This window comes from Malurus melanocephalus, unplaced genomic scaffold, assembly GCF_030028575.1.
Source record: "Malurus melanocephalus ecotype Western Australia unplaced genomic scaffold, MMel_1.1 scaffold_0, whole genome shotgun sequence".
Taxonomy (NCBI): domain Eukaryota; kingdom Metazoa; phylum Chordata; class Aves; order Passeriformes; family Maluridae; genus Malurus; species Malurus melanocephalus.
The window spans coordinates 2,658,728-2,672,092 of NW_026623232.1; the positions used below are offsets into that span (position 1 = coordinate 2,658,728).

The window sequence follows — 13,365 nt, forward strand, 5'->3', positions numbered from 1 at the left end:
ATTAAATTATCCCTATTTTCCACGAGACAGATAGTTTTTTTATCTATGCTTTGTGGAAACGGATGAGAGTTTTACCAAGTCTCTGAAGTGGAAGTACTCCACAGAGACAACATTATGTGGGAAAGGGGAATCAATTTTTACTAACCTCTCTTCCACTGTCATGCTACTTTGCAATTTTCAGTGCAACCTCTGATATTCTCAAGAGTCATGAGAATTGTCAGTGCAAATATATTTAGCCATATCCCTTTGGGTAGGTGRGGGAGGAAAGAAACCCCTAAATAGCTGTAAGATAACAATTACTCCAAACATATTTGCTTAGAGAAAGTTTAGTCAGAGTTCAAAGTCCTTGGCAGCTGGATGGCCAGCGGCCAGCTTSTTCTCAAGCTGTCCCTACAAACCTTTACTCTTTGAGGAGCATGCTCAGAAGAGAAACCCCTCTGCTTTCCATAGGTCTTCTCCATATGCTCTAAGAACTACTCAGTCTAAAAGAAATGCTTAAATAAATGGCAAATTATTTAGACATCTCTYCCCTCTTTAACAAAAAAACTCAAAAGTCAAATCCAAGCCCTTCACGATAGAAACCATGTTTCAAATAGGAAAAGGGAAATTCTCACTATTCATAACATTGCAAAGGAATCAGAAAGTTCACAGCTCTACCAAATGAGTGAAAAAGCCCTGGCTTTCATTCAACTGAACTGTTAGTGGGAGTCAGGAGAATCTCCCACACAGCCACAGGAGAAAACTGTGGGATTAAGACTGGAAAAGTAGTAGGGGGAGGATGTGAACACTGTTAAAAATAAAACTTATCAGACAACAATTGAATCGTGAGAATGTTATCTGGTTCAACAGGAGCATGAARACAAATAGGCATTTCAAGAAGAGGGTCACTAGCAAGGTAAATAACTTCAAAATACCAGGAAGTTACCGAAGAAATGTGCCAAGCTGAAGGCAATTTAAAAAAGGTCTCTCCAACAGCAGAAGACAGTCATGGATACAGGTTTCACTGTCACCCTACATGCAGCTGCGTGGCACCCACCCCTTGCATCCCTGACCACAGTAAGACACAAGACTGAAGAGATTTGCACAGGACAATGTTCAACATGACCCAGTGTTTATTGACTCCTGCTACATTTTTTTTTTTTTTTTAAGTAACAGGAACACAAAATGTGATGTGTGGTAAAATACTACTAGGGAGTTTCTATATGAATCCAATGCAAAGTGCCAGCATTGTTGACCAGCATACAACCTGACAAGAGAAGATGTAGTCATAACTCACTCTCAGATATTTGCTGGGAGTATATCACAGTCAAAGTACAACTAGTTATTTGCCTGCAAATATACACATTTTTTCCTAGATGCAAGTGGTGTTAGAGCCAGCTATTTTGCAACAAGAAATACATATAATATATTCCAACATTTAAAAAAAAACCACAATCAGAAAGGACTAAAACTGTTTAAAAATAGAAGGAAAAATATGAGTGGATTTTTTGACACTATTTTGTAGAAGTCATTCCTCATAGAACCAGAAGTCACCTAGACAAAAAGAGCTACTTTGCTCAAAACGCCAGTGTTGAGAATAGTCTCTTCATTTTCAGCACTGACTCCTGGCCTTTTTTCCTCCCTGCACAACAAAAGCCACCTGTTGAAGACTGTGGCTTCATGGCTCTGCACATTTTTCCCACACAACTGCATTAGAAAAGGCAACCATGTTTTTTAAAGAGCCATCCAAAACTTGCATGACACGCACATGTGGCATCTTCACAAATTCGAATGACGAAGGCACATTACCTAAAGGTTAAAAAAAAAACGAACCAGAACTTTTAAAGGATTCAAAGCTAAATGCCTTAGAGAACGCACTCTTTTTCACAACTGGCTGATAAGGGCTGTTTAGCCATTTGATTCAAACAGTTTGCTATGAAGACAAATACCCTCTTTACTGCAGCAACCTGCTTCCCTTACACATTTCATTCCTACAAAGAAGTTTGCAACAATTCTAGAGACAGGTAAGACAAATCTACATAGAAAACATCACACCTGTGTATTCCTACATGACCAACATGCCCACACCCCACCCCCAATTAAACTACAGCTTCTTCAAAGAAATCATCCCAGTGGAAACAGAGTAGAGATCTGAAACAGAGGACTGAGGAATTGGTTTCAAGATCCCATAGCCTCAATTGTTTCTACATTTGATTATGTATGTTAATACAGACAATGCTGTCTGCCAAAGAATTAATTGCTCTGACTTCTATATAGATGAGGAAGATATTGGCTAAAAGTGAAAATATGTACTTTATTTACAATAAATGCAACTATTTTGCTCCATGCTCCATCCACCACACGTGCTGCTGATGACTGCAGAAACCTGGTGGCAGCAACAACGATAACTAAAGTACCTTCCTTTTTCAGCCCTTACACAAAGCCTTTCCCCTCCCACATTATTTTCCACTGCTCCAGGCTCCAGTAAGATGTGTACTAACAATGCTTTCTAGTTCATTTTCAAGGTTACAGTTTTCCTCCTTGTAAAATCATGTAGGAGTTTCAAATTTATGTGCCATTATCAACTTTGCACAGTAATACAGCAGGTTGTATTCCACAACCTTCTTTAAACAGTAATCCTGTGGGCCCCCCTTTCTCAACACCTCACATTTAAAAGGGTTACCTCTCACTCGCAAGGAAGAGCGCAAACTCTTTCTCCTCCCATATGAACATTTCAAAACGACAATTTCAAGTTAACACTATGTTTCCTTCAAGTCTCTGGTGTGTTACTTAGAAGCAACTGTGGTAGAATAATGTTTTTCCTAACATTAAAGGGCATTTATCTTACTCTTTCTAGTCTTGAGCTGTAGGAATATTTGTCACACATGTTCCCTCATATTCCTCTTTTAAGGTGCACAGTGGTCAGGCCTATAAGACCGTAGCTGGATCTCTGGGAGAAACCACAGGTTTCTTAGCACTACAGTGTTTACATTCAGCATCCATGGACAGGCTGAAGAATGCTCAGCTTTTATTTTTTTCTTTAAGATACAAAATTGCTTTAAAAAATATTCTATTTCTATTATCACTTTTTTACGTCATGGAAGTTATTTCTTTTCTGTCCTATGCAGCTGTTACCCTTCTGTCCCTGACATTTAACAGTTGCCATTGCACACTACTTTTCCATTCCCCAGCTCAAGTGCAGCCCCATCACAGCACAGCTGCCCAGCAGAGCATGGGGAAGCGGGCAGGGGCTGATGGTTCAGACAGACAACCTTCACCATCATGGACAGGTGGCACAGGAAAATATGGGACACTGRAGGGGGCATCTATTTGGAACATTTAATAGGGTCTGACATATAYACTGACAACATGAGATAAAAATGAATGAAAGTGAGTGCATTAGGTTGAGAATAATTAGTGTGAGTGATAAACACATCCACTGCCAGCTCCCAGCTGCATTAAGAGCTGTTCTGAACTGTGTAGTAAGTGCTGGTTGTAGAAGCTTAGACAGATTGGAGATAGGTCACCAGTTACTCMTTGAGTCTCAGTTAATCAGTTTAAAAAAGAATGGAAAAAAAAAGTGTGCTTTGCCATTGAATAACTCTGATCTCACAGCTTGGGCTCAGCAGTAGTAGTTAACTGGCATATTAGATCAATTGAAATGGAATTGCAGTTACATTCAAATTACATATGCATGAAAAATTAAACAAAGTGTGTTCAGTAAGAATATGTGGCATAAAAATCAAGTCTAAGTTACCCATTATTATGCCAGACACATCTTTCGATTCATTTCTGTGTCATACAGAACATAGCAGATGGAGAAGCCACAAAGCAAACACCTGATATATCATTGGCCTTAAGGGCCAGTGCATTGTGTGCCACAAGCCTTCTAAATTTACCAAACCTTTGGGAGAAAATAGCTGCTTTACCAAACTGTGAAAATAGAAAACATACAACCCACCCTGCTCAAAACAGGGGGAAAAAGGTTTTATAAAGTTGTGAACAGAAACATAACTACTTTGCCTTCGGTGCTGGGACAGAAAGGGCAGTACAACTGTATGGCTAGGACTAGCCTCTTGAAAAGCAAACAAAATCCAGAAAACGCAATGACTGTGYAGACAAAAATCTGGGAAGTCATGTTATTGAAGAGCTGAAACAATGTTCTGCRCAGCAAAATGATGAACAGTACATCAACAGGTCCATTTGGGACAGACTGTAAAATGACACTCTACAAATATCCAATTTCATTTCACATGTCCAATATCTCTCTGTGCCCATTAGCAGTCTGCCACGGATTTTAAACTTACAAAGCTTCTTCCCATTGAGCTAGAATTTTTTTTTCCCCATAAAGTGCAAATAAGACTCAGGTTTTTACCACTAGTTCCAATGACCATTATCTTCGTTTCAAGAGTGATCAAAAGCCAGTGGGCTGAGCCACTATCACTGGGCTTAGTGATACTCTTGCTGTTTTTTTTTTAAACCCTGGTTATTTTTTCCAGCAAAAGGCAAAGAGAAAACAAGTCTTTCTTCTACCAGATGCAGCATGAGAGGAGACTGCTTTAAGTACCATCAGCATAAGATGCACATGCTAGACCAGTGCATTCTTGCGCATAAAAATGATTTGCCCTTGTTTGCTGGAAATGGAAGTCATCTTTGGGATCTTATTTCCTCACAAAGAGTTCATGAACAGTTGATCAGTCTTCATTAAGAGGTGCTTCTCTCTTCCTTGCATCTACAGCAAAAAGAAGAAAAAGCAAGAAGTGGTTAAACTAGAGGTTTCTGACTGTATTCATCTGAAAACTCAAAACCAGAAAAAAGTTGTTTTGTTTTCAATGTACTACACTTTCCATTTCAGAATGAGGGTATGAATCCACAATGAAGACTGAACTGCTATGTGATGCCACAGTATGTTAATAAGGACAGTTACAAAAAAATCTTGTACAGTTGTCATGCTGAAAATTGAAAATTATTCATGCAGTACTTAGGTAGCCCAATAAACTTTGAGACCCCAGATCACCTCTTGGCCCCTTTTTCATGATCCTCTTTAAGGGTGAAGCCAGTGTTTGCTTTGCATACAAGCTACAGAGATGACAACAGTCTGTTCCAAAAATCATTTCACTAATTGACTAATTACAACTTTGCCCAGCTGCACACATTTTAAAAAGACAAGTGCAATCCACACTGTATTTTGAGGAACCACCTGAGACAGCCCCTTAAGGTCAGATCTTAAACTACTCTGAATAGCAAACATTTGATCATGGTCCCAGATAGGATGTTGGAACACATCTGGACAACTCAGTCCATGACTCATGTGCCATCACTGCAGTAGCAGGCACTGTGGCTGCCATTACAAAGTTGGGTCACCTTTCTGTGGGCTTCTGCCCGTTATTAATATAGAAGACAGACACTTCTTACRGAATAGAGAACATAATTATTGAACTGTTGATGAAAGTCTCATGAATTGGTGCTAAACAAGGTTTGGAGGAGGCAAATATACTTCCCAAATAACAAAAGAAGAGCTGACTTCCTGTGACTGGAGTAGCCACCTGGGGTTGGAAAAAATCTCAGTCATTYGGGACTCAACTCAGAAACTCTCTCCCATTTTCCGCATTTTGCTCATCAGGGATTCTAGGGCCAGGTCTGAATCTTCTGTCACAACTTCTCCATTTTGTATAAAGTAACTCAATAGTGATTAGAGGTGAAAAAGTTTTCTAAAAATGCATTACATAYGCCTCTAGCTACAGAATCATTCAATCTGTCTCTGACTTTGGAAATATCAAAATTCATTAATTTCTTTCTGATGAACATTCATTAAAAAATCATACCAGTTAAGTTCCTGAACTTCTTTTTGGCTTCTGCTCTTTCTTCGGCATCAAAATACCACACAGTCATGGCATATCTATAAAAGAAAGAAACCTTGAAATTGTTTCCACTTTTGATACTAAAATAGAGCACTGGATTTTAATGCTCATGGAGAAAGCAAAAAACAAAACTGATAAAGTAGACTAAAAAAACAGGATGAAAATGACACATCTTTATAGGCAAACACAGACAGCATTTTAGTGTGTATTTTAACAAGTCAAATAGAAATATAGGTGAGAATTACTGCTGGAGGCACAAAAGAGAGCAAAGCCCCTGGTAACAGAGGGCAAAAGTAGCTTCCAGACCTTTGCATGTTTTTCTGTTCTGGGAAGCCTGTAGGAAGCTTGGAGGCTGCCCTGTGTCACATCAGCTTTTCACAGCTTGCTGACAGATGGTAGTCCCAACAATCCCTGTAGTGCTACAAGGGCAAAAGAATAACCCAGCACCTCCCAGCTAAATAGCTGTGCCTGGCTTGGAGGATTTCTCCTGTCAATGGCTAAAGGACTTTTCTTCCATCACACACAGAAACGTATCATTCAAGCTTGCTCCTCCTTATTTAATGAGAGAATTCCCAGTGATTCAAAACCAGGAAATTCACTCAAAACCTGTTGATTTTTTTATGCACATGTATTTAAAGATGATGGCCATAATTTGGGATACAAATTTAGTAGAAGCTTTGGGGTTTTTCCTAGTCAAATGCCAATACCAAATATGCTATCTACCTGGTTGCATAAGAAGGCTGGACTTCATGTGGGTTCCTTCGATCTGACCAAAAAAAAAGTAATCGGTCAAAAATCGGCTCCACATCTGCTACATAGGACTTTCCTTCTGGGAATATTCGAAGAATTCCACCATGCAGCTGAAAGAAAAGGAAAGATTGCTATTTACACATATAAAGAGCCACACATACATATGAAAAGACTGATTTCTCCCTCCTCAACACCTAACAAATGGGGAACAAATATCTAATGATAAACATGACAGCTATATGACAACACTGGAAAACCTTACTGTGTCTCTTGGCCATTTTGATTTTCCCAGTTTGTAATGTTTCAGCATAACACCAACCCTACAGCAAACACTGGGAAACTTCTGAGCTTCCAGTTAGATTTCTAAGCCTTCTGAAATGTATTTTAGATCCCAGCCACCATTTTACCTACTTATAACACAGCCTGGTTTCTCTACCATATAACTTCTGTCTTTCCATGTGCCATGATTTTCAGGGAAAAGGTCTGGCGATCTGCACCCACTCTAGAAACTGCAAGAGACAAAGATGAACCCTGCCTCCTCCTGCTGCTAAGAGGGCTGTTTGGAGACTTTCATGCTGCACCACAAAGTGCAGGGAAGGTGCTGTCAACACAGCTCTGAGCTGACATGGTACCTCCACCCCACATGCAGACCTCAGGGGGGAATTATTAAGTCAGGTTTAAAGCTCCATGGTTGCTTTCAAAGCCCAGGATGATTATACTCTTATATTGCATCTCTCCAGCATACACTTAAATAAAATCACCATCACATCTACATAATAAATTCCATCAGTGTCCTGGATTTCTGTTAGCTTTTCTTAATGCTCACTTGGGCGCTTCCTCACCATTTCAATAAGGGCACAATGCACAAAATAAATTGGGTATTTGCATTTCCTCCCACATCTCCACCTTCATTTTATTACATTGAGATGTTTCACTGTCATACTCTGTAAAGGAAAGTGCTTTTCTATAACAGTGCATTTTTCAATGGTATTGCCTCTATATCTGAATTCACTTAGGGGGTTCATAGTATTTACATGTGCTTAAAGAGCATATTGGTCTAAAAAGAGGKCCGAGAAGCAGAAAACATTGGACAATTTTCAAAAGATAACCCACGTGCATGATTTGTGCTGCATTATAATAACTGACTTGTAGACATTCTGCAAACCCTTCTTTTGTTTCTAACTTAGAGGTAAGGCACATTCAAGGCTGACCTAACTGCCYTATGGTAATATAAGAAACAAGAGCTCCATCCTGTCAAGACACCCACTGGTGGAATCAAACCATGTGTTTGYTCTTCTTACTAAGCCCTATTGCTTCATAAATAAGAAAACCACAAAGGAAACTGCCTGAATATCTTCTGCAGGTTAGTCCTAAGTATCAAGGACAATTAAGTTACAAATTTGGGCTGTCATTTTAATCTGCTCCCAGAATCTATTTATTCTGTAATGGATTGTTCTTCTGCTGTTTCCTCTAAATAAAGTGTTAAGAGCACACAGCCCAGTGCTTATAGCTTTATTCTGTAGCAACAAAATTGAGGGGGGAGAGGATAAGGAAACAGTTCAGATTCTTACTTCCAAAGGATTGCCAAAAACACCCAGAATAAAAGAAAAAAAATTAAAAATAAATAAAAAAAAATAAATAAAAAAAAGAAGAATAGACCAGCAGTTCAGAAGTTCAGCAGAGTTCACAGAAAYAGCAGACAGCTCCAAAGCTCTGCTTCCAAAGTAGATTTTCCTTCCTGTTCTGCCTCAGCCGCATGGCTTACTCACCTTGGAGTCCCAGTTCTTATTCAGATAATAAATACAGGTGATGCAGCGCCCGTCACCATTTGGATTGTCCACATGACGAACATACCCAGTTCCATTTCCAGGATAGCAAGCAACCATAGCCTGAAAAACAAAGATTGTAAAATAATTAATTCTACAAGAYGCCTACCTTCAGTTTTAATTTGCTRAACATCCTCCCACAATCATTTTTCAGATGATCAATCCAAAACCTAGAGCAGACACCAGCTGAAGGTATCTTTTCACAAACTTCTTTCACAGAACAACTCAGCCAGTGCAAAATTCCAAACAGGAAAATAAATAAATACCCTTCATAATTCACAATATATAAACTAAAATAAAAGGAAAAAAAATGAATTAAACTAAAGTTCTGGTATGTATGATACAGGTTTGTTGTCATTTACAAGCTACGTGACTTTGAAGCAGTTTCAGATTAAATTTGCTTGGGTTTCTAAAGGTAAACAGTCATTGCAAAACTGATTTTCCAGTCATAATGAAAGCAGAAAGCAATCCCAGGACGTCATGCTTCTACCACCATCCTTCTCTATTCATAGCTTGCAGTYGTTGTCATATAGACCCCTATGGCCAACACAAAGTGAGGGTCCCCAGGACGTGTGGATAGAAGTCCACAGAGCAAAGTCTGCAAAAAGCTGCAACTCTTTTGTGCTGTGTTTGCACAAAGCAATGCATGTTTGCTTTCATGGACTGAGCCACAGAAATAACCAAACAGCTTTCAGAGCATACTTCTCTCTTTGATCATCTTCAGACTTGCTGATAYAGCCACTTAATTCATGGTTTAAATTTCACCTTGAATGATGAGATAAGCCTAACATGAATTACTCCAAACCACAAGAAAATCAACAGGCCTTAAAAGGTTTTTTTTACAGCAAAAGCATATTAAACRGAGTTGACATGATTAGCAGCTTAAGCCGGGAAGAGCAGGTAAGACTGCTAGCAGGGTACTAAATCTTTGTCTCAGAGTCACTCTTCACTACTGGGGCTGCTTGGTAGTGATACTGATCACCACTAAAGCTGTGACAACGGAAGTCTTGTCTTGTTCCCACTCCTCTGACATCTCCAGATTGCTTGCCAGAATTAGAAGCAAGAGTGATGGGAAATGGACTAAATTCAGTTGGGAAACTGCAGATAGTGCTCAGATGTGGTTTCCACAGAGAKGAGGAGAGTGATAATCACTTCTCAATCTAGATGCTGTGCTCCCATAAATATGCTGTGAAGGAAGCATACCATAGGCTAATGTTCAGCTCACGGTCCACCAGGACCATCTGAGGCTTCCTAGGTTCCCCTGGGAAGTAGAGCTGCTGGCAGCCCCCAGCCTGTACTTGTGTAAGGGGCAGGAGCAGCCTTTTGCCCATGTCTAATTTCAAAAGGTTCCTGTTAGCCTGTTTCCCCAGACCCTCCATGCTCTTTTTGGTGGCAGCCTCTCCCTCAAGGGCATCAATTGATCCCCCTCAGTTTGGTGTCTCCTGCAGGCTTCAGGAGAGCACATTCTGCCATCTGCTTCAGGTTACTGATAAATAAAGGTGTTTAACAGGACAGATCCCATGACAGATCCCTGGAGTGCTCCATCTGGTACCAGCCTCCAGGTATCAAATGTTTGATTGACCATGACCCTCCAAGTCCAACCATCCAATCAGTTTTTACTCGTCTAGTTTTCCATCYATTCAAACCATAACAACCATAACATCCTAACTTCAGATATAAGAGTACTTTATAGAATGAGGATATGACTGTGCACCATTTGTGTGACCTGCCCCAATGATCTGCCATGCAGATCAATTATATTCATAATGTAATTGATAATTGGACACTGACAGCACAGGCTTCACTAAGAGCAATTGAAATCTTTATCTAGGAGCCCCAGAAGTCTTGTTTTCTTCTTCCAAGCACATGCTAAAGCACATGCTGTTCTCATGGGACCCATGAGCAGCTAATATAGCACATGCTGGTTAAATCACCAAGGAAATTTCACTGTGCCAACACCAGCCAACACTGTGTCAGCACAGAAGCTACTGTCAGCCAGCAGAGTGGATCCCTTGAACCCTCTGCTACCAAGAATAAAATCTATCTGGAGGAGTCAACCATGTATGAATAATTTTCCTCCTCTCAACAAGCACCAGAACAGTACCTGCAGGCAGCAGTAAGTCACCAGGGCCCACTCTCCACACCTCAGGCCACAGATGCCTGGAGGCTAGTGGCCTGCAGGGGGACGATATTATCCTAAACAAAAGCAAGTACCTTAAATTCCAAGTAATAAGCCCTGTTCCATCGCAGCTGGCAGTTAGGTAGATGCCTTGCTGTAGGTTCTATCTGTTCTGTTGTCACTGTGCTGTTACAAATGGCTCCACAGGTGTACTACATTTCACTATCACTGGAAATAGCAGTAAGGGCCAGCCTACAGCACAGTGCTCCAAACAAGTTTGTTTAGGGTGTAAGTTTGGTGGAACCACAAGCCAGCTGTATCTGCAATGTAAAAATGTTCTGAGGGAGCTGTGCCCTCACTGGTGAGGATAACCCACCTTGTGCATACCCCCCCACAACAGTTGCTAGCACAGCACCTCATGCAGGTGCACCTTCACCCATCCCATCAACAGTGAGCTGCATCAGGGCTAACAATAAAATAGCAACCTTTTGCAAAATGGGATCATCGTACACTGGGAAACATCATCGTGGAGCCCTTGAAGCCAATCCATCACTCCCCTCCTCAACTGAGCACAGCTCCTGCCGAGGACAGGTGCACCCACACCACCAGTGAGGCTCAGTGGGGCAACCACACCAGAGGGATGATGAACCATGGCAATGCTACTTTGTTGACTGATAATTCCTCGTTTTCAAGTCAATGTACAACACAAAATTATGGCAGCCTTAAGGCTCTCTTTAGACAGTATACATTACTCCAAGATTACTGAACTGCCCAAAAATCAATCCAATATTACTGCTATTTTTTAATGCCACAATCAAAAAGTTACTGAACAGCAGACTGAAGAGCAGACCCTTAAAGGGATTTAGGTGCTTTATTTACTATGGAAATCTGGGCAAAAGGCCAGAGTTTTCCCTGGCCTTCCCCACGTAATATGTTCTCTTAGCAGAACATGTGCTTTGTTTCCAACACTGATGCATAATTTATTTATTTACAGTGTTCACCTTTTGCAACTGAAACATTCAGTCCCTAGAGATCAAGTGGAACAATTCCCACAGAACCCTAAACCACTGGCCACACTATAGCTCAGCTTTCAGAAAAGCGAAGAGCAGCAGCAGCAGCAAAAGAAGAAAAGCAGAAGCGAAATATCCTTTTTCCTGGCACAGCGAATATTTGAATGAAACCTTAAACAATGAACGGAAATCATTCTGGTCCTCCTAGAGACTGTTGTAATGATATCGAGCTTTATCAGAGCACTGGCTGGAGCAGTTCCAGAGCAGATCAAGCTGGCCTCAGCAGGGATCCCAGCTGTTAGCAGTACTTTTGGATTCATTTAAAGCAAACAAGAAACAGGAGATGAGATGCGTGACCCAGACTTAATTTAGGTAATTTGTGAACACTGGTATTTGCCAGTTTAGTGCACAGTCTGGCTACAAAAGCCAGAGGCTTGATAACAATAATCTAACCATTTACCGGGTGTGCACGTGGAGCGTTAGTAAAAACTGTTTCCTATAATTTCGGCTATTGTGTCCAGAAGAGCATACTCCATTTTTGGAAGCCATTCCTCCCTTCATTAACTAACTCCAAACCTAAACTAGGTAAACTACCTATAGCAGGCAGTAATGAGCAGGAACGTACCCAACTTTCCTTTTCAATACAATCCATTGCAATGGCTGTTTGTTGGCTTAACCTCCCAGTGTAAGCACTCAGAAAATTTCTGCAACACTGCCCTCTTCTAAGTTAAAAATGAAGCGTTTGTCTAACACAACAGCTGAATAGTTAAAAACTGATATCCAGATGCATGCCTTTGGAGTCACACAGACATACCGCCATATGAAGACCAATGCTCTGGTAGTCTAGTCAACAGACATAAATTAAACCCCACAAAATTTGGACAAAGAAAAGCAAATCATGAAGAGTAAAGTTTCTGCTCTTTTATTTTTAGGGATGCTAGCTTTCTCAAGAGGGTGCAAATCAACCGGAAGTCAAACAGGCAGCAATTACCAGCTTTAGTAAGAACCTAGGAATCATCAGCAAATTCCACATTGCACAGAAGCTTGCAAAAATAAGTTATCTATCATTCAGTCTAAGTATTACACTCTAGTCAGCCAGAGAAATCTGCAAGTCAAACTGCAAGGCACTAGTGAAGTTTGAAGGCAGACAAAAACCAACTGTTCCATTGAGAGGATTTTTCTCTGCCTCCCAGTGCTTCTAGCAAGGAGAAAAACATATTCTCTCAGCTGATGGCCAGGATCATGCTGTGAGACATGATTCTGCTACATTTCACAAAATAAGCAGGGCTAGAGCAGCCTGATACTTGGAACAAAACATTTCAGAAAATATCTCCGATAGAAGATGCTTGTAAGTGGAAATGAACAGTGCTTCATAGGAAGCAGTGGTGACACCAGGTCAGAAGGAGAAGCTCTCCGTGCCCACTACCACAGGACCAGGGCCCCAGTGCACTCCCAGTGCAGACAATATAGATGGTATTGTAACCCCAAACTAATCCTATATTTTTCTCTCAAAATTAGTATGGTCTTGCAACGAGCAGAGAAAATCCTGACCTGTGCAACTCTATCCTGCCAACACCAACCATCCTGGCAGATTAAGCTGAAGACTCCACAATATGCTTTACCATTTTCTATGCCAGATTTATACAGTATATTGTTTAACAGCATCTATTTTTGGATCCTATTGTAGATCATCTCTGTGTACAGCTTGCTCATCAAACACTTAAATTCAGAAATTACTTGTCAAGTCAGTTGAAAGGTTCTATATAGCCACAAAGCAATGCTAATCTACGATATCACGATGACGGTTGTCTAGAAAATCA

General features: G+C 40.6%; 1 protein-coding gene across 1 annotated transcript in view; it reads right to left on the reverse strand.

The window, feature by feature from the left end:
• Positions 1-1,094: 1,094 nt before the first annotated feature.
• EGLN3 (egl-9 family hypoxia inducible factor 3) overlaps positions 1,095-13,365 on the reverse strand; it is a 28,241-nt gene continuing 15,970 nt past the window's right edge. The window contains exons 2-5 of the mRNA XM_057363922.1: positions 8,360-8,479; positions 6,564-6,700; positions 5,805-5,878; positions 1,095-4,711 (exon numbers count right to left, since the gene is read on the reverse strand). Coding sequence (XP_057219905.1) covers positions 4,674-4,711; positions 5,805-5,878; positions 6,564-6,700; positions 8,360-8,479 — 369 coding nt within the window. The 3' untranslated portion in view covers positions 1,095-4,673. The remainder of the gene's footprint in view (positions 4,712-5,804; positions 5,879-6,563; positions 6,701-8,359; positions 8,480-13,365) is intronic.